The 26,482-nt window shown below is 40.5% G+C and overlaps 1 protein-coding gene across 1 annotated transcript; it reads right to left on the reverse strand.

Annotated features, from left to right (window-relative positions):
• Positions 1-7,286: 7,286 nt before the first annotated feature.
• Positions 7,287-26,158, reverse strand: LOC120540645 (serum amyloid P-component-like). The gene is made up of 3 exons (XM_039771577.1): positions 26,059-26,158; positions 12,800-12,923; positions 7,287-8,057 (listed from the first exon to the last, which is right to left on the reverse strand). Exons 2-3 carry the CDS (start codon positions 12,855-12,857, stop codon positions 7,414-7,416), a joined length of 702 nt encoding a protein of 233 aa, XP_039627511.1. The 5' UTR covers positions 12,858-12,923; positions 26,059-26,158; the 3' UTR covers positions 7,287-7,413.
• Positions 26,159-26,482: the final 324 nt, after the last annotated feature.

Genomic DNA, 26,482 nt, shown 5'->3' on the forward strand with positions numbered 1-26,482 from the left:
GTTTGATAGAAAATTGATTGGGCTGTGGTGAAGTATTCTAGTAGATGGCTGCAAAAGTCTAGACGTTTCCCCATCATATTTTTGTACAAATAAATTGTAAGTAATGCAGTTTTTATAAATATATAATTATTTTGCTTTATAATTTGCTATATACTTTATTTAAAATCATTTTTAAATGCGGAAAACTAATTTTTGTCTTACAAAAACTAATGACGGATTTAGATTTTAAAGTACACGAGGCGGCGTTATCATTTTCGGAGACTTATATGAATTTTTTTTCTTAAAATTATTTTAAACACATTTTTAAAAATTTTCTTTCCCTTCCCTATTGCATTTTGGCAAACAGGAGGGGGCGCGAAATTTTCGGTTGTCCCCAGGCGTTGAAAACCCTAGCTATGCCTCTGCTTTTTACCTACAGTATACTTGGCTGTAAAGGAAGAGATGTCAACTAAATTTCATTGAACAGTAGTACAGTGACAATAACTATCTATCTTTGTATGGTGTCTCAAATAGGAAGGTTGCCAGTTTGAATCCTGTAAATGGCAAAAGTGACTCTACTCCATTGGGCCATTGAACAAGGCCTTTGACCTGCAATTTCTCCATCCTGTGTATGACGTTAATCTACAACCAGCCCTGCAAGCATGTCCTTCAACTTACAATGAAAACGTGGAGTTGGTGACAGGATTGGCACCCCAGCCACTAGAATAAAAAAACTCATACTGTTCCAGTGTGATGCTGAGATGTTACCTGCTGCACTCGGGTCCCAATCCAGGTGGTTTGTAGTGTGGTGGGTGCTGCAGTGCGCTATCAGGGTATGCTCCCAACCTCTCTATCAAAAAGGAACTTAAAGGAGTTAGAGAATCTGCTGGTAACATCCTGGTGCCTGATACCACAGGACACCTTTAGAGGTCTTATGAAGTTCATATCTCAGGGGGTTGGAGCTTCTTTTGGAGGAACAACAGCATATTAGGAAGGTGGTCATAATGTTTTGGCTCATCCGTATATATGTCTTGGCAATATTTAAAGTACTGTCTAATAATAAAGAGCAAGATATTTATAGAACATATCGATGTGTATATTAAGTAGATTGCAATGCACAGCTCAATAATTAATCTATATATACTGTATAATTCACTAAGGCAAGACAACCATGGAAAGCACGCCAGAAGGGGCGTGGATTCACTAAGCAGCCGACAAGTGAGACACCTATGGCGCACGCAGGAAGGAGCCACGCCCACCAACTCCAAGACCATTGGATACGACAACAACTCGCAGGGCCATGCCCACCAACTCGGACGTGACGACACAGAAAAAATGGCGTCATTTATATGCGTCTGTCGTAGAGGCCACATGCAGTGCAGGTCAGGTTAATGTGATGTGCATGTCATGCACCTCCAAGCTACGTTGACTGTTCATAGAGGCATGTTTCTCACGGAGGTGAATCGTCATATGCAGCGTATGAAATGGTTTGCGAGGGGTATCCCATCGGATCCTTAAAACAATCCTTTACATCTGAGGTTAAAGCACAATGAAGTAAGCAGTCTTTAAAAAACGAGTTTTCGGTTACGATGCACGACCGCGTGCACCATAGCAAACTGTTTTACACGCTACATACAGCTATTTGCATCCGCAACAAACATGCGTCTTCTTAGATGCTCCTGCAGGAACATGGAAGACATTTCCCTGCCCACCAACAGTCCTTTTTCACTGGCCGGCGTTTACCCTCGCTCTCTAGGCATTCACACTGCCTGCCCATTTGCCCGGACGCAAAAACTCACCGACCACCCAGTTAGTCCCTTTCGTCTGTGCGAAGTCCACATGCACGTCTGAGCCACGCGGCATTTGTGTCACTATTGTGTTGTATTTTGCTCTCTCCAGAGTTCCATCTTTTCATTCACTTACTGTTGTATTCTCACACCAACCCGTTTTAGACAACCGTGTCTTTCCAGAAGTGTTTAGCATTCAATATACTGTATAATTATGCATGAGATTGACCGTGTGTCTACCCAGCACAGAGAGGCGTGGGTAAACCGTTGAACCCCATTCAGGCTGCAAACCGTGGAATTCCCACTAAGTGTGACTCATATACTCCCACTGGTTGTGTCCCTACTCTTTGTACACACCCCCCTCCCACCTCGCTACTACCTTGGTCGGGTGTCTTGGTGGATTATATATAGAAAAGCAGCCAAAACCGCACAGAGCAATGAAAAGTCTACGTGAGTCACAGCTGCATCGGGACTGTGCAAAGACGACGACTCGAGTGACGAGTTGGAGGTGGGCACATGAGCAGGCAGTGCATACTGGACGAGAAATCAGCAGACAAACATGATTGAGGGAGCGGAGTGGATGTCCTTCTCCTCTCCTCCCGTTCCACCCTTCGGCCCTGAGCGCCGGACGGACGATTGTATGTTGGTTCGTTCGTGCATTGTTACAATGTTGCTTTTCTTGCTGATTTATTACATTACCGATTTTTCAAATGTTAATTTTCTCCCTGTGCTTAAAAATCATTAAAAAACCGGCCTGATTATGCAGCGTATGGTACGCCGCGGGTTGGCTAGTTTAATATAATCTCTTTATTATACTTTTTCATGGTCTATATTGTTTCCTTTTTTACTAGTAAGACAGCACAGAGAAAAATGTTTTGTAATTGAGATCTGTCAGTAAAACAGAAACACTCATTGTAAAAATTGGCTGTTATGGTCTGGTAATCTATTTTAATGTATTCATACAGATGTTTGTGGTTAGATCCAGTGCATAAAATGTCAATTACTTACAATTACACTTTAGAATGAGCCATGGCCAGGCCAATCTTTAAAAAATCAGTTGGATGAGTGAGCTTGGATTGCATGTTAGACTTTTGTAACACCAGGACCAAGACTGTTAAAGCAGGGGTCGCCAACTCCAGTTCCGGAGGACCGCCGTAGCTGGAGTTTTCATTCTAACCCTTTTCTTAATGAGTGACCTGTCTTTGCTGCTAATTAACTTCTTTTGAACTAATTTGAATTGACTTGTTCTTCAAGACTCAGACCCCTTAATTGTTTCTTTTTCCTTAATTAGCAGCCAAACAATAATGAGATACAAAATGCGCCAAAACAACTGATGTCCATTATACAATATCTTAAAATAAAAAAAGATGAAGGTCTCAAGAATGTCGATCTTCTCAGGTCCACAAAAACATTTGAACAGACCTCTTAGAAAGAGAAAATCAACAGTTTCAGAAATGTCTGCTAATGCACCATGAGAGCAGCAACAAGCCATGGAATTAAAGGACGAGTTTAATTAATAACAAGAATCGGCATCTAAATAAGCAGCTGGTTGGAGTTTGAGGCCCTGACGTAGTTGGTCTTCTCTTGGCTCACTCGCTTCATGTTTCATTTCTGTTTGGGTGCCATTTAATAAAAGAAGTGAAGCAATTCAGAGGAATAATGAAGAAAATCAGGGCAACAAATCTTAAAAAAGGCAATTCAATTAAAATGAATCAACACAAACAGGGCACTCATTAATTAAAAAGGGTCTGAATAAAAAACCTGCAGCCACGGTGGTCCTCCAGGACCAGACTTGGCAACTCCTGTGTTAAAGGATAGGACAGACTCCTTGGCATTCCTGACGACTATCCCTAAGAGCGATATACATTTGCAAAGACCAGCATTATATTGTCAAGTCAGCTAGCAGATGCCTGCACTGTTTGCCTCAGTTTGTGCTTCTTTTCATATGGAGCAGAGAATTTTAAAACGGCATCTGAATGTCGGAAGGGTTACAGAGTGTGCCTTGCACTGAAGCTGTTCCTTAATATTTTTGTGTTTTTTTTTCTGGCCTTCATAATATTTTGTGCAATAAAGTTTGCTTTCTATGAAGATGCTGGTAAGTGAAACTATGTAAAACCATTTATCTTTTTCTTCACTTGCATAGAAGCAAAGGTAGCGTCAAAAGGTCTTGTGTTTGGACTTTGAACACAGGGTGCAGGGAACTGTGCAGTGGAGGCAGGGAGCAACTTAAGCTGTGTAGAAGCAAACAGGACAAGTGATTACATAACCAGCATCACAGTCACTAATAGCAAAAAGTACGTGTTTTTTTCTTAGTGAGAAGGAATTAGGGTGTAAAAAGAGTTACTAGATAAAGTAGTACATTCCACTCTTACAGAGGAGCATTACAGCTAACAAGAGAGTGAAGACATAAGTGTGGATCCATAAAGAGGAACACATTTATTTTATGTAAGATGTAGGCATTGGCAGTGGACTTGAAAGCAAGAAAACAGTTGAGGGATATAAATTAGAAAGGCAGCCATTGAAGGGGGAAAGAAGGAGAAAGGAAATGTTTAGTAATTACAAACAAAGACACACAGCAGGCCATCAAGGAACAAAAGTATTACATGACCTTAAAGGGGTACTCCTATGATCCAGATTTTAATAATAAGGCCAATATAATGCAAGTCCTTTTTTGGTGTTGGACTTTTTGGAGGTTGGCTTGGATGCAGTCTCCCTCCAAGATGCCTACATCTGCAGGCATCTGATCCAGCACGTTAAGCTCTTAAGGAGGAGATAGCTAGCCTGCACTGCAGAAGAGAATTGGTGGACATTGCTCAGAAGTCTATTACGAAGATAGTGTGCATCTCCAAAGTGGCACAGGAAAAGACTCCAGTCCAGAAAGGTACAGATAGATGAGTTATGGTCAGACATAAATGCAAAGTAAGAGGCGCACACTGCCCAGGGGAGTGAAATCTGGAGTTGGAGGTGTCTAATGGTTTTCAGGAACTTGCAGAGATGAACAATTACTCTGAGATGGTAGACATATTGGGGGGGATGGGATCCTCAATGGGTCATCGTAAAACCTCCATACAGACAAAAAGAGGTAGTAATAATGGGGGACTTAATCATTATGGGGACTCCAGTTGTCATTTTTAATGTTGAAACAAATGACTTAGGTAAGGGCAAGTTGTCAGTTCATCAATTCCAATTTAAAGAGTTAGGTACTAAGCTGAAAACTAGAACTGATGAGGTGGTCTTCTTGAACGTTCTGCCTTCTCCCTCATGCCAGTCCAGGTAGGACTGAGGAGATTAGAAATTTGACCTGATGCTCAAATTTTGGTAAAGGATAGGACAACATACAATTATGGGACATTGGGGCTGTTTCTGGCACATATGAGACCTCTTCTGCTGTGATGGTTTAAATAGCGAATGCAAGACGTTTATGACAGACCAGGTAACTTCATGTGAAGGGACATGTGGTAGTGTAAAACCATATACACAAGGTAACTTAGAAAATTCTAGTTTAAAGTTTAAAAGTCAAAGTAAAATGAGCAAAACATCCAAAATTTCTACCTGTAATGCTAGGAATATAAAAAATAAATCAAGTGAGTTGAAGTTTGCCCAGAGGGGACTGGGCAGTCTAATGGTCTGGAATCCCTGCAGATTTTATTTTTTTCTCCAGCAGTCTGGAGTTTTTTTTTTTTTTGTTTTTTCTGTCCTCCCTGGCCATCGGACCTTACTCTTATTCTATGTTAATTAATGTTGAATTATTTTATTTTCTACAGTGTCTTTTATTTTTCTATTCTTCATTATGTAAAAGCACTTTAAGCTACATTTTTTGTATGAAAATATGCTATATAAATAAATGTTGTTGTTGTTGTTGTTATAGCTACCTTAAAATTATTGTATTATATTACCAATATAAACCTGGCTGAATAATAGAGAAGGGAATATGAATAACATAGATGGGTACACATGTTTTAGGAAAAATAGGCAAAAGCAAAAAGGTGGGCTTATGTTTATGTCTTTTTCAATTGGATGATAAGTCACACTTTAGTGGGGATGTCTGTTTAGTGACATCAGTGCTCATGACTGCCAGCTGTCTTCCATGACAAAAAGGACATAGCAGCACTAGAAAAGGTCCAGAGAAGAGCGAAGAGGCTGATTCCAGGGCTACAGGAGTTGAATTATGAGGAAAGATTAAAAGAGCTGAGCCTTTACAGTTTAAGCAAAAGAAGATTAAGAGGTGACATGATTGAAGTGTTTAAAATTATGAAGGGAATTAGTACAGTGGATCGAGACTTGTATTTTAAAATGAGATCATCAAGAACACGGGGACACAGTTGGAAACTTGTTAAGGGTAAATTTCACACAAACATTAGGAAGTTTTTCTTTACACAAAGAACGATAGACACTTGGAATAAGCTACCAAGTAGTGTGGTAGACAGTAAGACATTAGGGACTTTCAAAACTCGACTTGATGTTTTCTTGGAAGAAATAAGTGGATAGGACTGGCAAGCTTTGCTGGGCTGAATGGCCTGTTCTCGTCTCAATTGTTCTAATGCTCTAATGACAATGTGTCTAGCAGCCATATACTGTCCAAACTATGTCCAAAAAACAAAACGGTGTCACAATAAGACATTAAAAAAAAAGCAACGTTCTTAAACACATTTCAAATACACTTTTAAAGAGCAGAATCAGAAACTGCAAATGTCAAAATCCGTGCTGCAAAAAAAATGAAATTCCAAAAAAGGAACATAAATGAGGAAAAATTTAAAAGGAACCCAAATCCTAATACCATGGTTGAGATGCTTGTGGAATGGTAGAACTGTAATGATGGCACTGACTTTAGCTCAGCTGCACATTTCACATGCATATACATAAGATATAAGTTTCTAATTCATAAAAGGCCACCATAAATATTTAAGGTGTATTGGAAATTACTGGATGTCTAGCTGATACAGAATTATTACCCCAGTGCAAAACCTCTCTTTTAATACCCTTAGGTACAAATTCTAAACATTTGTGCAATTCATTGGGAATAACCTCATATTGTTGTGGATCCTTTACTAATTTAAACAAATGACAGGGGAACCCCACCGTTAGACAATAGATCCTTTTAACACTTAAACAATTCAGAGTCTCCTTTTACTGACATGGGGCCTGATGCAACACCCCTCTTCCTTCCCAACTCAGTGAACCAATCTAAGCCACAGTCCTTCTTGCTATTACCTGAGGACCACAGGACAAGCCAGTGGAATTTAGCTGAGGAACATTTATGTTGGAACAGGTAAGAGAAATAAGTGTTCGCTTTCCACTCTCCTCTTCCACAATCTACATGGGCTCCTTTTATGGCTGACTTCTCCACATGACCCTGACCCGTCCTTTAAATCCATAGACACCTTAACAGAACCTCCATATCAGAAAGTAGCTTCATGAAGAGACAACAGTTTACACTTTATGGGGAAAGGAAGGGGATACTGTTAGACAGGAAATGAGCACGAGGAAGCTAAAAATGAATGAGAAGATCAGATACAGCCAGCTTGTTAAAGGAGGGTTTTATTTCAAGATTTGCAAGTGAACAGTAGACTTTTTGAGTTGCTACAACAGTGAACATGTAGAAGGTGTAGGGTTAAAAACCTCACAGTGTTGCACTTATATTAAATAGTTATGAATAACCACTTTGGCACTGCATCTTGCTTTCGCTTTCCAAAATAACATACCCATGCAATTCATATTGCATTTCTTTCCAATTCAAAACATTTCCTGGGGTGAAGTTAAAGCTATTATAAACACCAATAATGTCACAAGGAGACAAGACATAATTCCACATGTGAACATCAGAAATCTGGCCAACAAATGACTGGCTTGAATCAAATCCACCACCAAAGGAGTCCTGCTCTTGGCCTAGTAGAATGCTGATTTTTTCATTTAGTTTGAACCCCTTGCTGATTCCTTTTCTTACAGTCCCCATACCATTGATCCACAGCTGGCCCAGACCACTGCCTGACTCCCATGTTGCACATATGTGAGTCCAGGGTGGAAGAACTTCTTTTGCTTGTGGTACCCAAAAGTCAGCATGAGCAGCTGATCCAACATGCAGTCTTACAATCCCTGGCTTTACGTTAAAGATGAGAAAAGCATTTTGATTTGTAGGTGTGGCCAGAGAAAAAAGGGAATTCTCACGGGATAAATCTGTGGCATATTTCAGACAGACTGTCACATTTTGAAGGTCACCTTCCATGTTAGGTTTGAGTTTTACAAACGCAGAAGAGGAGGTTGTTGGAAAGGTGAAGATCTTTCTGGAGAGATCTGCATAGACAGAGAATAACAAATTCCACTTACACATACTGTATACAGTATAAGAGTTTTGTTAATGTTTAGTCTTATTCAGGTTCTCTTTCATCTTGTTTATTGTTCTCAGACCATCTAGCAAGCTTTCTTAGGATGAAGAGTCTCCAACTACTTTCATTAACATTACTAGCTTTCTTTTCTTGTGATATCTACATCCTGGAGCAGAACACACTTACTTGGAAATTATTGGTTGCAAGAACTTGCATGGGCCACTCTTGGATATTGACACCCTAGTGCCTATAGCCAATATTTTAGGAAGAGGATAACTAAGTAGGAGAGGGTTTGAGTCCCAGCCTGGGAGCTGTCTGGGAGCAGTTTGCCCATTCTTTTCTTGATTGTACGAACCTTTCTTTTGGCACTCTGGTGTTCTGGTTTGATTTCTCATCCAGATTGGAGTGAGTGGGTATGGTCCTGAGATAAACAGGAATTCTGTTCTGCCTTCTTCCTTGTGCCTCAGGGACAGACCTTGGATTTGTGTGAACGTTTCATTAGATTAAGTGAGTGTAGTCAATTGATGGATGGAAAAATTAATGAATACTGACTTTCTTTAGGACGTCATGGTGGCGCAGTGGGTAGCGCTGCTGCCTCGCAGTTAGGAGACCCGGGTTCACTTCCCGGGTCATCCCTGTGTGGAGTTTGCATGTTCTCCCTGTTTCTTCCGGGTACTCCAGTTTCCTCCCACAGTCCAAAGACATGCAGGTTGAGTGCATTGGCGATTCTAAATTGTCCCTAGTGTGTGCTTGGTGTGGGTGTGTGTGCACCCTGCAGTGGGCTGGCACCCTGCCTGGGGTTTGTTTCCTGCCTTGCGCACTGTGTTGGCTGGGATTAGCTCCAGCAGTCCCCCGTGGAGGATGACTTTCTTTATTTACGTTCCCGGAATCTACAAGTTTTTTTTTTTTAATACAGCTCCAGTCTTCACCATCTTATCCTGCAGAGGATTTGTGCTCATCCAATATGGGAACACAATTCCATCAATCAACAGGAAAAACACATGATGCTCATTGGTTGCTGCTTCACTCTCCAACACTCACTGTTGAGAAAAATGCAGGAATTAAATTTAGTGTGTGCTTAGAAAAACAACATAAAGGTTCTCCAGCACATTAAAATGCATGTGTTTGTCACTGTGGACATTTTTGTCAAGACATGTTTGCTGCGTCATCCACCAATCATTATCATCCAAAAAGAAACATTTCACCCTTAAATGTTGGGTATATTATGGGTGGTGTCTGGACATGCTACATAACACTTATACTAACAAAGAGCCCTACACCTGGTCACTATTCAGGGAGTGGATGTCTATTGTATCTATAGTGTATCTATCTATCTATCTATCTACAGTGCATCCATAAAGTATTCACAGCGCATCACTTTTTCCACATTTTGTTATGTTACAGCCTTATTCCAAAATGGATTCAATTCATCTTTTTTCCTCAGAATTCTACGCACAACACCCCATAATGACAACGTGAAGAAGTTTACTTGAGGTTTTTGCAAATTTATTAAAAATAAAAAAAACTGAGAAATCCCATGTACATAAGTATTCACAGCCTTTGCTCAATACTTTGTCGATGCACCTTTGCCAGCAATTACAGCCTCAAGTCGTTTTGAATATGATGCCACAAGCTTGGCACACCTATCCTTGGCCAGTTTCGCCCATTCCTCTTTGCAGCACCTCTCAAGCTCCATCAGGTTGGATGGGAAGCGTCGGTGCACAGCCATTTTAAGATCTCTCCAGAGATGTTCAATCGAATTCAAGTCTGGGCTCTGGCTGGGCCACTCAAGGACATTCACAGAGTTGTCCTGAAGCCACTCCTTTGATATCTTGGCTGTGTGCTTAGGGTCGTTGTCCTGCTGAAAGATGAACCGTCGCCCCAGTCTGAGGTCAAGAGCGCTCTGGAGCAGGTTTTCATCCAGGATGTCTCTGTTCATTGCTGCAGTCATCTTTCCCTTTATCCTGACTAGTCTCCCAGTTCCTGCCGCTGAAAAACATCCCCACAACATGATGCTGCCACCACCATGCTTCACTGTAGGGATGGTATTGGCCTGGTGATGGCGGTGCCTGGTTTCCTCCAAACGTGACCCTGGCATTCACACCAAAGAGTTCAATGTTTGTCTCATCAGACCAGAGAATTTTGTTTCTCATGGTCTGAGAGTCCTTCAGGTGCCTTTTGGCAAACTCCAGGTGGGCTGCCATGTGTCTTTTACTAAGGAGTGGCTTCTGTCTGGCCACCCTACCGTACATGCCTGTTTGGTGGATTGCTGCAGAGATGGTTGTCCTTCTGGAAGGTTCTCCTCTCTCCACAGAGGACCTCTGGAGCTCTGACAAAGTGACCATCGGGTTCTTGGTCACCTCCCTGACTAAAGCCCTTTTCCCCCCGATAGCTCAGTTTAGATGGCCAGCCAGCTCTAGGAAGAATCCTGGTGGTTTCGAACTTCTTCCAGTTACGGATGATGGAGGCCACTGTGCTCATTGGGACCTTCAAAGCAGCAACCTTCCCCATATTTGTGCCTCGAGTCAATCCTGTCTCAGAGGTCTACTGACAATTCCTTTGACTTCATGCTTGGTTTGTGCTCTGACATGAACTGTCAACTGTAGGACCTTCTATAGACAGGTGTGTGCCTTTCCAAATCATGTCACATCAACTGAATTTACCACAGGTGGACTCCAATTAAGCTGCAGAAACATCTCAAGGATGATCAGGGGAAACAGGATGCACCTGAGCTTAGTTTGGAGATTTATGACAAAGGCTGTGAATACTTATGTACATGTGATTTCTCCGTTTTTTTTATTTTTAATAAAATTGCAAAAACCTCAAGTAAACATTTTTCATGTTGTCATTATGGAGTGTTGTGTGTAGAATTCTGAGGAAAAAAAATAATTTAATCCATTTTGGAATAAGCCTGTAACATAACAAAATGTGGAAAAGGTGATGTGCTGTGAATACTTTACAAATGCACTGTATCTATCTATCTATCTATCTTATAAAATGAATGTCATATCTGTAGAATCCAAATTTGAAAAATGTATATACTAAATAATGTAGTAACTTTCATGTCTGTCTAAATAAGTACCACCTACCTATATTATATACTGTAATGTATTTTTTAATATGTAAAATGGCTATGAAATATGTATGATGTAATGCCTTTCTTACCCATCTATCTGTGATTATGAATCTCTGTGTTCCCAATGATGTTTGGTCTAAGCTCTTCAGCTATATGGTTACACCTTTTATTTGCTGATTCTGCATTGCTTTAATATACCAAGAGAGACAGAGACAGCATATTGCCACATCCACCACATGCCAGACCACCTCAGGATCCCAGATTAGGACCCGAGTGCTGCCGTGCAACAGGTGACACGACAGCCCCACACTTGAACACTGTGAGGTTTTTTATGGTGACTGGAGTGCCAACCCTACCACCAACCCCAAAGTTTTCTTTGCAAGTTGGAGGACGTGCTTGCAGGGCTGAAGGCAGGTTAACGCCATACCCAGGATGGAGCAATTGCAGGTTAAGGGCCTTGCTGAAGGGCCCAATGAAGTGGAATTACGTCTGCATTTTAAGGGATTGCCAGCTCAGATCCTCAGCCTCAGAGCCACCACTCAGCCCATGATATTCCAAAGATTAAAAAGCCAACAACAAAGATGTAAACAATCTGAACACAAGTTTCATAAAATGATATGGGATAATGTTTGAATATTTAATTAATCTAATATAAAAGAGTATGAGGGTGCCATGTAATGGACTGATGTGCCTTCCAGGATCGATACAACTTTACACTGAAAGCTGATGTATTAGGCTCTGGTTTTATGTCACAAAAATGGTTCAGAAAACTGGTGGAGCTTTTGTATAAACCAATATCCTTTTCACACTGATATCTCAGTGAGGGAACATTAATCTTCTTTTGATGTTTCATGATATAAGAGGCCCTTTATAAAATAGGTAGGAAGTCAGGGTTGATTCATGTTACTGCCTTAAGTAATAACTCTTATTTCAGAAAAGTTTGGATGAATAGATATTGAATGTCTGCTCTCATGTTTGTGGTGTTTTGTTTACTGAAAATGATGGTGATGAAAAAAGGATGACACAATTAATCTATTATCTTATCAAATATGATACTTGTTAAAGTACCTGCTCCCAAACTGGCTATAAGATCCCTGTTGTTGATATATTGGGATATGATCAGTGGTGTTAAACATGGCCCTGGAATCAAAGGGGGTCTAACTAAACGTAAGGAGGCTGCTACCTTCTTTTGGGTGTTTGTATTGTATTGCAGGACCACCTAACAGCTGGCGGGACAACTTTAAGACAGTTTAGCTATTAGCTAACTAAAGCAGCTTGATGGACTGAATGGCCTCCTAATTGTTTATGTTTATGCTGGCTTTCAGGGTGTAACTGGCCATTAAAACTGGACTCTCATTGGCCAAATCCTCCTTGTTGTCCTCATTTGTTTTAGACTACTTTCACTGCGTGTAGCAAAGAAGGAGAATACGCCATCAAATATACCATCACACTTGGATGGATGGATTCTCAGATGTTATGTTTTTATCCCCTTGTAATTGGTCCTTTAAGTTTTCTAAATGAATTTCTAAAGACCTTTTAAATTCGGATTTCCATTAGGAGTTTATTATTCCAAGTAGAAGAGGCTGCAAGTAGCATATGTGGACCTAATGTAGCGCAAATGTGTTACATCTCACCTTCTGCAGAACCTGCCGAGATGCCTAGAAGGAAGATGAAAAACAACAGCTGCTCCATGCTGCCAAGGTCAGATTGAAGGCGAAACCAGGATGTGTCTGCTAACGATCAGTTTCTAGAGAAATGCTGTTGAAAATCAAAAAAAATAAAAAAACAGTGAGTCAATAATCTTAAACAGAATGATATGTTCCTTCAGCTCTTACTGCATGTTCATTCTAAGGATTGGCTGCTCAGTCTTGCTTGATTGCTTTTCAAAGCACAAAATATCAAACAGTGTTCCGTCAATTATCACACCATTATTAATATCGACAGCTCTCCGTCCAGGGCAGCACAGCGGCTCAGTGGTTAGGGCTGCTGCCTCAGAACTGAAGGGCGCTGCCTTCTAAATCCAACTCAGTCACTGCTTATGTGGTGTTCACATGTTCTCCTACTACTTTTGGTGGGTTTCTTTCAGTTCATTCTGCATCCTTGGTTGGTGAAAATGGGCCAGCAGGTGTGTGCTGCAGTGGACTGACATCCTATACAGAACTTTTTCTGATTCCATTTTAGAAAAAATAAAAAAAAATCATTCCAGATGATCTCCTGAAGGTCCACATGGTATTCACAGGAGGTCAGAAGGAAGATCAGGGTTCTTCCTTGTCAGGTTATATAAAGGAGCATTCAAAGACATCTTCAGGAACAAAACTCCCCCCTTCTTCCATATCTTTCTGTCCTCTGCATCTTGTTCTGTTACACCCATCACCTGCATCTACACACGTTCACACTTTTATAAGTTGTAGATTTCATTTTAAACAGTGTCACAGATGGCCGGGATCCTTCCAAGGCCTGGACACCTCGTCGCTGGAAGGATTGGGGGAGCAAGCCTGGTCAGGGTGTTACCTCCGTCAGAAAGCTAGATTGCAGCCCCCCTGGGTGGCAGCGGCACCTCGGACTCCCGCAGGGCTTCATGGTAGATGTAGTTGGATACAGCCCTGTTGGGATTTGGAGGCGCCGCCAGGGGTGCTGCAGCTGTTCCTGATCCCGTGTGGGCAGTTCTTCTGCCACACCCGGAAGGGCAGCTGGAAGTGGGGCAACAAGCACCTGGAGCACTTCTGGACGGGCTAGCGGACAGTACTCGGGAGCTAGAGTCGGGAGGAGGGAGAAGAAGCTTGCCAAGGAGGAGTGGAGGAGAAAGAAAAGAGAGAAGAAAAAAAGGGAAAAGTATTGTGGGTTGTTGTGCCTGTGGGAAATGAGGAAGGCGTTTCCCATGAGGTGAAGATAAAATAAAATCACTTGTGTGCCTCCTGCGTCTGTCTATGTTGGGTTAAGCACTGGTATAGCGCCATCTACTGTCACAACAGATACATTTGCCCTTTTTTCCAGTCAATCTGCCCTCAATCACCCATAATGAGAAAACAATTGTGGAATGCAAGATGTTCAGAATCAAACACTCTTCCTAGAATTAGCCATCTGGCCAAATTAAGCAACTTGATCAAGGAGGTGACCAAGAACCCAATGATCACTCTAACTGAGCTTCAGAAGTCCTTTGCTGAGATGGGAGAACCTGTCCGAAGGATGACCATCTCAGCAGCACTCCATCAATCAGGCCTTCATAGTAGATCGGCTACATCCTGCTTGGTGTTTGCCATATGGCATTTAAAGGACTCTCAGAGGGTGAGGAAAACAAATCTCTGGGAACTGAATACCAGTCACTATGTCTACTGAAGACCAGGAGCTGCTCATTACATCCCTATGGTGAAGCATGGCGGCAGCATCCTGATATGGTGGTGCTTCTTAGTGGTAGGGACAGTGAGACTGCTCAGAATTAAGAAAAGGAGGCAGGAAGGAGGTTCTTGAAGGTCCTGCTCCAGAGTGCATGCAACCTCAGACTGGAACAACAGCTCACCTTTCAGGAGAACAATGACTCGAAGCATACAGCCATGACAATTCTGGAGCGACTTTGGGACAAATCTCTGACTGTTCTTGAGTGGCACTGGCAAAGCCCAGACTTAAATCCCATAGAGCGGAGTGGAGGGCCTGCAGATGGCAATTTAAAGACCCTTCTTATTCAGTCTAATGGCGCTTGAGAGGATCTGCCAGAAAGAATTAGATAAACTGGCCAAATCCAAGTGTGCAAAGCTTGTAAAAAACTACCCACAGTGGCTTAAAGCTGTAATTACGACAAAATGTGCTTCTACAAAGTACTGAATGAAGGGACTGCACACTGATATGAATGAGAGATTTCAGCTTTTGATTTTGTAAGAAATGTGCAAACCTTCCTGAAAACATCCTATCACTTTGTCATTATGGGTGGTTAGGTGTAGAGTGATGGGCAAGAATGGAAAGTTTATTCAAATAAAATTAAATATATAAAACAAAATGTTCAGAAAGTGAAGGGGTCTGAATATTTTCTGAATCCACTTTATATATACACACACTGAATATATACAGCGCACACACACACACATACACACATATATATGGATATATACTTATATATACTGTGGTGGGCTGGTGCCCTGTCCGGGGTTTGTTTCCTGCCTTGCTCCCTGTGTTGGCTAAGATTGGCTCCAGCAGACCCCCGTGACTCTGTAGTTAGCGGGTTGGATGATGGATGGATGGATATTGTATATATTATGATGCTTTTGCTTTCTGGGGTTGTTTAGTTGCAAAGAAAACAGTTTCCTCCAAATATGTAACTTGAAAGATGTGCGATCAGCTGCATGTCAGCCGTCTTAACACGTAAATCTCATATCTCCTGGTAATAAATATCTTTAGACGGGCTTGTTTCTCTAATGCAAACTGCCTTTCCCTGGCTGGGGTGCTTCTGTTTTTCAGATCCAATCTGCAAAGCGTCGCTTCCCCACTCCAGGACAGCAGCTCCAAAAAAGACGCCTTCAAATGTTATCAAATCTGAGAAGACAGAATTGGAGTCAATTTTTGATTGAAGATTGAATTTTTTTTCTTGTTCCTGTCTTAGAAAGACTCCAAATCTTTATTTCTGGAACTACAAGAATAAAGTGCGCTTGTAAAAAGGATTGCTTATTAATTTCACTCGTGCAGCTCAGAGCTCAAAATGTGACAATAAAAACAAAGCCCCAATGGCTTATAATAATGATAATAATACCTCTTAATTAAAGGATAATTGTTCACGTGTCTGTTTGTGTGTCCATCTAATTGCTGTGTCTCAATTATTCCAAAAGATGGCACATCACAAACATTTTTAGCAATAAAATGCATTGCATTTGTCATTCCAGTAAATGGTGCATCACAAACATTAACACGGCTTTTATGAATCCCATACCAAATGGCACATAACAGAGACATATGCATTACATGGTGCTCTGCAAGCATTAATGCTGAGGTCTGCGTTGATTAGTAAGATTTCAGGCCATCATAGATGGGTACCACAGCTAATAATTTATATCTTTTGAGAGATTCCCCCTACAGATTTTATTTTTTTCTCCAGCCTTTGGAGTTTTTTGTTTTTCTGTCCACCCTGGCCATCGGACCTTACTCTTATTCTATGTTAATTAATGTTGACTTATGTTTATTTTTTATTGTGTCTTCTATTTTTCTATTCATTTTGTAAAGCATTTTGAGCTACATTTTTTTGTATGAATATGTGCTATATAAATAAATGTTGATTGATTGATTGATTGATAAGGACAAGTCAGTGGTGGTGAGTAAATCTCCTGTCTATCTCTGGAGTACTGTGTGCAGTTTTGGTCTTCGACAACAGTACAGTTGCAAACTTGTTAAGAAAAAATGTTAAAGGCATTACAATTTTCATTCCCACACAGAAACATAGACACATGGAATAAAGTATTAATAATGTATTGTGGTAGACATTAAAACATGACCTGGTGTTATTTTGGAGATATTAGGTGAATGGGATTGACAGGTATATTTCGCTGAACAGTCTGTTGACTGTTGACTGACCAAAGACAAGTTAAAGTCCATCAGATCAAGACAACTCGTCACTCATGTCTCATTGAAGTCTTCCAATGTTCTATGCCTTAGGCTAGTGTCCAACATTTTGGAGGTTTTGAAGCAGGTTCTGTCACAGGCCATACTATTGTCTCCCATTGACTTTGAAGTCACTTTGGAAAGCCAGGAGAGACAACTGGGTCAAAGTATGATCATCTTTTCTGTCACCAATAGTTAAATTGTAGTGACATTTAAAATTTACTAGCAGAATAAAAGCCTTCCACTAGAGAATCCATAGTTAAGTCCATTATCCGAAAGAAAACACAAGCAATCACACCACTTTTGTGACCCTATGCTTTAATTTCAGACTTTTTGATTCATCCTACACCCCAAAAGTATGCTGTTTTGTTAATTGGTATTTTTATTGTCTCTGCATGTTAGCATTCCCTGTGGTAAACTGGCATGCTGCTGAAAGAGGCTCTGACTCCCAATGAACAATAATGCCTATAAAGATAAAGACATGTATAGTTAATCAGTCAGACTTTAAAAAGAAAAAAAAAAACTCTACGATTTTGTTTTTTTTTTTTTTCAAAAATATTTGCTCTAAGATCGATCGCACCTTGAATTATTTTACATTTTATTGTTACTCTTCCATAGGGACTAAAATCTTTTAAAAATAAAGTCATTCAACTACCTTAATTTGTGTTACATCTCTACTCAAATTTGTATTGTGATTAAACGTAATGGAAACTTTTTTTTTCCTAGCATTAGAAAAGTCTGAAAGTAAAGTTTAAGAATTCGCTTTAGGCTAAACGCAACATATGACCACTAGGGGGAGCGCTTACATTACATTTACAGCTCTTCTGTTTTAATCAGAAGGCTTATGGCCTGAGTGATTCTAAAAGAAGAAGAAGAATCATTATCTTCTCATCATTCTGAGCCTACCACTTGGTATGTCTGTTTAGATAGATAGATAGATAGATAGATAGATAGATAGATAGATAGATAGATAGATACTTTATTAATCCCAAAGTTTAATGTCACACAGAGGTTAGTTTTTGTTTTACAGTATGTTTTATCAGAAAATTGATGGCTGGATAATCCATAACACAAAATAACGTGCATTTTAACTATGGAGGGGTCAAACGAATCCCAGTAATCCATCCATCCATCCATTATCCAACCTGCTATATCTTAACTACAGGGTCACGGGGGTCTGCTGGAGCCAATCCCAGCCAACACAGGGCAAGGCAGGAAACAAACCCCGGGCAGGGCGGCAGCCCACCTCGGGGCTAGATAAATGTCGATAAAAGTTAAGTAGGTATAATAAAATATGCATCTATGATATATCCATCCATTTTCTAACCCGCTGAATCCGAACACAGGGTCACACGGGGTGGGGAGGAGTTGTCTGCTGGAGCCAATCCCAGCCAATACAGGGCACAAGGCAGGACACAAACCCCAGGCAGGGTGCCAGCCCACCGCAGAATCCCAGTAATTCTCACTGCAAAAGAGTGGCACGAGTCAGAACTTTACTGTAAGCATGACAGACCCGTGAGGACATTATGACCTGTGTGTTACGGAGGAATTGAATAATTAGACTTAACTTGTGACCTCATTGATTCTTTAGATGAAGTTCTTCATAGCAAGTGCAATCGTCACAAGTTGTCCGGTAAAGATAGTCAGAAAGAGGAGAATAATTATTTATTAAAATTCAAATCCATGCCACTCATATCTTCAAAATTTGCTTAACCCAGGGTTAGATAGTGATGATTATAGAAATGATATGAATGTGTTTGTGTGTGTGTGGCTTCCTTTAACAAAACAGAGTTAAAAAGGAAATATTCATTTAGAACTACTCTAATAAATGCAAATAATAATTACGAACTTGACTGGATTAAATACTGTATGATAATAATATAAAGAACAAACTGTAATGAACACTATGATATTGTAACGGATATAAAATGCGATTAGTGCTTAAAACGTTATGCTCATAGCTCTGTCATTAAACGGGCTTGAAAGCACTGACACAGTTTAGACAACATTACGAGAGTCGCTATACTATTCATGAACTGCGGTGTTAAAGCGTAAACATTACAAATAACGATCCATTTAAAACTACAACTATCTGAGCAACATATAATGAATGAATATGAAATAACATGAGGTAAGGTTGCTTAACAATTTCGATGACATAACTTTTACTTAATACTGAAGCCGTATTACAAGGGCATAATACCCACTTCTTAATGGCGCACACTAACTAAGTTTCAGAGACATTCATGGAATGGAATAAAAATGATGCAATGAATCTTGTAGCAGATGAGAATTTGTTTGAGAAGTCTCTCGTAACGATTAACTGGAGACAATTTTGCAGAAACGCTACGAGTCGGACATTCCTCTGGAGTTGGCTAAAGCAGCAACTCTTTTCCAGGGCAGGGCAAAAGTTCTTGGGCCAATCGCCACAGAATTTTACAAACTGAGAGGTCATACTAAATGATTATTGGCTGCGCGGTGAATAGGAACCTGTAGATGACATTCAGGATTGAAAACGAGAAACTGCAGCTGAATTGTGAATCCTCAGTACAGCCTGTCTCTGCTCGTGAACAGTGAGATAGACAAAAGCGTATCAAATATGTCATGCAGCATAATTCAGAGTCCATTCATCCATATTAAAAACCTCTTCGTTTAAATATACTCTCACTAAGACAGAGCAGCATTAAGTGTAAAGCAGGAGCAGAGGATCCCCAAGAAAAACTTCTGCTGACAAACAATCGAACCACACTGAGTGACTCTGGAGATGTGAATCCAAGACTCTGACGTATGCTGTGCTGCCCCACTGTAACACTTTCATTAAAGTTTAGTGTCACTCAGACATTTTTAAGAATTTTTAAGAGTGGGGTGGACTGAATATGGCAGTACATCAAACTTTCCTGGGGAAGCAGGGCGCTGCTGTGGGTAGTGTGGCCATCTTAGAGCACTTAGAGTCCCAGCTTTCATGTTTCCAGTTTTTCCAGTGTTCAGGTAAATCAGCAACTTTTAGTCTGGTTTGACAGACTGCGAGCGTTTACTGAGATGGACTGCGTGCACAGTGGACATGGCCGCTTTAGGCCACTGCTGGTAGAACAGCCGCAACCTGAGGCTTTCAGTGAGTGATCAAGTCAGGAAATTAGATGAGTGGGTGGCTCACAGCATAAGCACAGTTAGCAGTCATTAGCAGGGCAACAAGGAAGAGAGCGAGTGTGAAAGAATGAGGAAGACAGGACTGTAATTTTAAACTCTAAACCTTCAGCACACTGAAGTGATTGCTTTCATCCAGCTCGTCACAACGGTGCATTTGTCGGGTTACCTTCATATCAGCTTTTGACCCCGGAGCATCATGATGTATAAAACTGTGTATTAATGTTTGAGAAGATGGAGCTCGACACACAGCAATCTGCTTAAACGGCTCCTGTTTCTTTCTGTGAGAGCTCCACAACTTTAAACATTTTGCCTGAGATGTCAGCTTCCTTAATTGTGCCATTTGTCACTGAATGCGCCATACTGGTTCCTCAATGTCATCACACTGCTAAGGCAAACAGAGAGCTGGACATCCTCATTATAGACGTGTCCTTCAGCCCCCCACTTACACCAATGGAGACCAAAGAAGGTGAAACAAAGTTGGAAGGTGAATCCTCTGTTCGGCTTGAGTTCAGTTATAACATTAATGGCCACTAAGGGTAAATAAAGGAAAGAAACTGACAGAATGTTGATAATGACGGTGGTTATTACTGCTATGATTCATTATCCCTTTTTCTGAATCAGTTTAATCTAATTTTAGGGCTTAGGAGCTGAAGACCAACCTGGCAACACTGGAGACTAAGTAGGAAGGAAACAAACATGAATTGATGACAGCCATCACATATGAGGACAGTTATGTTCATCGTCACCAACATTACTATTATTTGCTGTTAATATTATTACCCATCTATCCATTAGCTTAATCAGTTTTTAGGATTTTTGAGAGCTTGAGCCTAAGTTTGCAGTACTGGGCATAAAACAGAAAGTAATAATGGCAGAATGCCACTATTATTATTATTATTTTTACTATACAGTAATCTAGTCTGCCTAATTCAGTTATAGAGTTTAAGACTCAAAACTTACCCTGACAACATTGAGCACAAAGCAGAAACAAACCTGGACAGAAGGCCGACTGATCACTGATTTAAATTATTACCCTATTAAGTACAAGTCATCGCCAAAATACTAACAACCCAACTGTGCTTCACTCGCTCAGAATATGGAACCAATGTAGAAAGCATTTTAAGATGGAGAATCTTTTATCTGAGGCACCTCTGCATGAGAATCACTTTTTCCCACCCTCTCAAACGTACGCAGTTTTTAATGTCTGGAAAACATTTGGGATTAAATCACTTTGAGATCTGTACATAGACAATGTCTTTGCATCCTAAGAACAGTTACACTCCAAATTTAACTTTCCAGCAACATATTTCTTTCCCTACCTCCAAATTAGAAATTGTGTTAAACAGAACCTTCCCAATTTCCCTCACCTCCCACCTTCCTCTATTCTGGAAAAAATATAGCTCAGTCTTGAGGACTCATCTCCGTAATATATAAAAACATTTTACAGTCCCTCCCTTTCAAAGATCTAAGAGTACAGTGGGAAAAAGATCTCTCACTCAATATCTCAGAAAAGGAGTGGAAGGCAGCCATGCACAGAATTCACTCAAGCTCCATATGTGTAAAGCATACAATTATTCAACTCAAAATTATATATCGAGCACAAATGTCTCGCCAAAAACTCTCCAAAACGTTTCCAGGGCAAATTCCAACCTGTTAACATTGCAGTCAAGTTCCATCCTCACTGGGCCACATGTTTTGGGCCTGCACCAAGTTAACATCATTCTGGACCAAAATCTTTGAATGCCTTTCAGACAGCCTTGGTGTCACAATCCCTCCTAAAACATTGTCAGGGATGCCAGGGGCCATGACCCGGCCGGGACGCCAGGAGGGACTGGAAGAGGGTCAGAGCCCTGCCTGGATCACGTGGGGTTTGCCTTCCGGGTTGCTTTGGGGGCCACGGGTCAAGGGCATGGAAGCCTTTCCCTGTAGGGGCCCGTGGTCACCGCCAGGAGGCACCCCAGTGCCTTGGGGACCTGTTACCCCAGCACTTCCGCCACACCAGGAAGTGCTGGGGGGAAGACTTATGACGGCGCCCGGAGAGCAGCCGGGAGGACAGCCGGCACTTCTGCCACACTGGGGCGTGGCCAGAAGAAGATTGCCGGGAACACCTGGGGCTCATCCGGGTCCTCTATAAAAGGGGCCGTCTCCATTCATTCGAGGCTAGAGTCGGGTGGAAGGAGGACGAGGCAAGAGGAGCTGTGGAGGCGGCCCGAAGACAAGGCATTGTGGCCAGGACTGTGTTTGGGGTTTGTGTGAGCACGTGACTGGGTCTGTGTGACCATAAGTATTATTGTATATAATGTAAATAAACGTGTGGTGGTTTCAAACAACATGTCCGCCTGTCTGTGTCCGGGCAAAGTTCACAACATTAACAGCTGTGTTTGGTGGGCTCACAGAGGGGCTTAAAGTGGAGAAGGACAAACAAACTGTGATTGCCATTATTACACTATAGGCACGTAGACTTATTTGCTCAACTTGAAGAATCCTAACTTACCTCTGTTAAGTCAGTGGGTAACCCATGTTATATATTTTCTGAAATTGAAAAAAATCTCATTCTCACTTAGAGGATCTGTGCAAAACTTTTTTAAAACCTCGTAGGATCTAATCAATAACATTACAGAATAGGCATTTAAACTAAAGAAGCGGATTCTCTCCCTTCTTTTTTATTCTATGTATTTTGATTCATTTATTTATTTACACATTTTTCCTACTATTAAAGTTTTGAGCTCGGCTTAGCTCTAATTCTAATGGGTAGGAGCTGATTTGTTTCGAACCTAGTTTTGATAAACTTGACTTGCTTGTATGGAATGTTATTTGATTTTAATAAAATTAATAAAATGTTTAAAAATAAATAAATTATTACAATCCACTCTCCTCTTTTCTCTTTGACAACAGTCTACTTGATCCTGTTCAGCTTGGATTTCAGTCTCCATTGCACTTGGTCCAAACACTCTTAGATCTGCTCGAGTTGCTTCATCTTCTCCATCTTTATCTGTCTTGACCTTTCGTCAGCTTTGGATACCATCAGCCACTCCCTGCTGATTTCTTTCTTCCGTAAATTTGGAGTCAGTGGTTCTACTTTGGACTAGTTCAGCTCCTATTTTTCTGACCAATGCTTTTGTGTCTTCTGGTCGAACTCCACAGAATGTCTCCACAGGTGTACCTCAAGGGTCAGTATTGGGTTTGCTGCTCTTTTCTCTCTACATTCGTTCCTTATATTGCTACACTGATGATGCACAGATCTTCCTCTCATTTCCTTCTTATAATCCACACATTTTAGTCTAGGCCTCCAGTTGCCTCTCTGCCATTTTATCCTGGATGAATGCTCATCACCTTTAAGTTAACCTTTCAAATTCAGATATCTTGTTCTTGACTTCTGATTCTCTTTTTCCAGATTTTTCTCTAAGCCTTACCTCTTACTAACTGTGTCCTTTGCTTTATGTTGCCCCCCATGATCATGAAACAGATTAAGCTTTGTTTGGTGTAAAATGTGACGGTTTAGATCACAACTTGTCTCAGGTACTCTGTTGTTCCTTTTTTGTTTATTTTAGGTGTTCCTGTAATCAGCCATGGAGAAAAAAAAGAAAGTGACAACAAATGTCATTTTGGAATTTGAACCCTACGGGGCTTCACTTTCTGATTAGCAGCTTGCGATAATGGTATAAATCTAACATACCTTACACTGCCACTGCTGTTGCAATTCTCCTTTCATTTTTCTGCAGGGCTTTTTATTTAGAAAATAAAGGGTGCCTAGGGGGTCATCTCATTCATTCTCTTTAGAATTAAAAAAAAAAGAAATAACAAAACACACACACACCTCAATTAGCACTCCACAGTAAATCTTCTTCAGAAGCCAAATTGGCTTTCTTACCATATACTTATCCTCGCAGGTTCTACCTTTCAGTCCTGGAATTAATATAATTCATCTTCCTTAATTTATTCTTGATCCCAAATGTCTTTTTATTGTAGGGCCACTGAAATCCAGCAGATCATTGAAGGTGAGGTTAGGTCATCGTAGAGCTGAGGTTTCTGTTTTTAATATGATGAATGTTCAGCTTACAGCTCTTCTATAATTACCTTACTGATGGCAGCTTTTGGCTGTAATGAGTTTAGAGTATTAGCTTTCTTGTATTTGCTTAAAAAAATAGACTTAATCTAATTCAGCTTACTGTATTTATATATGGATTTACACCAATAATATCTGAAACAGCATTGCACTGTTTTAACACATTCAAACTGCAGTACCGTTAGAAAAAAAAATCCTGTTGATTATTGTTATTGGTAAATGCAATATTCCTGCCATTAACATGATCCTACTTACTTTTCATTTTTTTCCTTTGGTATTTACAGCCAAAGATTAGACTGGATGTGGACTTGGTAGACACATCATTAATAGGGACTGGCAGAAGGAATGTTGGGACTGTGATGTACTTGGTCTTGAAAAGAATAACGTGCCATCAACCACAGGTTTAATAAAATTCTCCGCATCATTCCAACTAAGCCCAGTGGTCTGCCAGCAAATATTACAAAAGTCTATCTATCTATCTATCTATCTATCTATCTATCTATCTATCTATCTATCTATCTATCTATCTATCTATCTATCTATCTAATATAGAGCCATTCATTATCTATCTATCTATCTATCTATCTATCTATCTATCTATCTATCTATCTATCTATCTATCTATCTAGCATATAGTGTCTTTCATATCTATCTATCTATCTATCTATCTATCTATCTATCTATCTATCTATCTATCTATCTATCTATCTATCTATCTATCTATCATATAGTGTCTTTCATATCTATCTATCTATCTATCTATCTATCTATCTATCTATCTATCTATCTATCTAATATAGAGCCATTCATTATCTATCTATCTATCTATCTATCTATCTATCTATCTATCTATCTATCTATCTATCTATCTATCTATCTATCTATCTATCTATCTATCTATCTATAAGAAAACCAGCTGTAAGAACACTGGTCTTAGTCCAGGCCTGTCTCCGCAAGCCATGTCTCTTCCACTTCATCCATAATATAAACCGCCATGTGGCCAGTTAATTTTGGAACCTCCTTCAGAGGGAAATGGAGTTCCATAACCATGAAACACAGTACTTGCTCAACCTGAATCCAGGAAGACTGGTGAACCAAGCCAGAAGACCTGTCCACTCTTGTATTAACATTTTCAATTGCTGGACATTAAACACAGTTTCCTTTGGAACCCCAACCCTTCAACTTCATTTTGACTTCCATGTAAAATGGAAGTGTAGTGATGAGATTGAAAATTCACTATCGAGTTAAGTTCATATTCTGATTCTATGATGTTCAAAACATCTAGAAAGGTTGATTTTAGCGTGGGTCTGTATGTTTGACTCTGTGTGTGTGTGTCTGGAAAATCCAATTTCCATGTCTTAAATTATGAATTTGCACTAGATGACTACATCCCAGAAAATACAGAGCATTTTAGAACAAGGACTTTCCAAGAGATCCTCCCTGACACCAAGACCTACTGTACAGTATGTACAACAATACCCTCTGAAAAATCTGACCCATCTCTTTGGAATTGGAGGAGTTTGGAGTAGGTGATGCTATTAGGCATTTTAGGAACTTGTCCATGTTTGATGCCTTTCTTATTGAAGTGTATACAAGGTTGTCATCTGCTTTAACTGCACTTATGTCAGTCATTTTAATTCCCCAGTAAGCAGAAGTAAAACATTCCTTTTGACTGGGTGCACAACTGAAATCTGCAATAAGTAGCCTCCTAAAGTATTAAAGCGATGGTGCTATCTTGTAACTATGGGCTAGCAAGGTAGGGTTTAGCACGGAAGAAATTGGGTTGATAGAAATGATGGATGGATTATCACCAGATGTGAATGTTGCTGAAGGTCCAAACATAATACTCTTTGAGGTTGTAACACCAGGGTTTGCCAGTTAAGCATGAGTCTACTCCCCTGTACTCCTTCTGCTTCAGTCCCTCTATTTGCCTTTTAGCCTCCTATATTGAATTTTGAGCTGTGATGTGTTGAAGGACTAAAAAAAATCTGTGCGGTTGGAGCAGAAGAAGAGTCAGCTTTGAAATCTTCATTAGAGAAACGCTGTTAGTCAAGCAAGAGATGGCAAACAGAATCTACAGGAGACGGAGAGAGGGCTTACCTGTTTGTTGTTAATGTGCTTCCTTTTTCTGTTTCAGCTCATCTGGAGAAGATCAAGGGAAAGGGTGGGCTTAAATATATCCCTCTGCTTGGTTGCTCCACATGGACTTTGATACATCTAATATTTCACTGCGTCACTGCGTGAAGACATATGCTGAAAGAGAATCAAAAAGACAGGAAAGGGGAATGAACGTGGTGACGGCGACATCGGTGTTTGCTTTCTGTCTGCTCCTGAAAAAGGCTTCAGCAAATGAACTTTATTTTTGCCTTATTTGAACCAGTTTCTGGAGGCTATTTCCTTTTACCCCAAAACAACAAAGCAATAACTGGTTGTCAAAGGCATGAGCATAGCGTGGCTTTAATGGGGACTGGGCAGAAGTGCTCTGCCAGGGATGGAAGGAGGCAGAGACAGAACAGTGAAACAC

This window comes from Polypterus senegalus, chromosome 12, assembly GCF_016835505.1.
Source record: "Polypterus senegalus isolate Bchr_013 chromosome 12, ASM1683550v1, whole genome shotgun sequence".
NCBI classification, from domain to species: domain Eukaryota; kingdom Metazoa; phylum Chordata; class Cladistia; order Polypteriformes; family Polypteridae; genus Polypterus; species Polypterus senegalus.

What these genes read in the sequence shown, in the direction of transcription:
- LOC120540645 (XM_039771577.1), bottom strand. Translation starts at nt 12,857, where the DNA reads ATGGAGCAGCTGTTGTTTTTCATCTTCCTTCTAGGCATCTCGGCAGGT. An exon ending in CTCGGCAGGTTCTGCAGAAG is followed by an intron (nt 8,058 to 12,799) that starts GTGAGATGTAAC and finishes CTGTCTATGCAG; the next exon opens with ATCTCTCCAGAAAGATCTTC.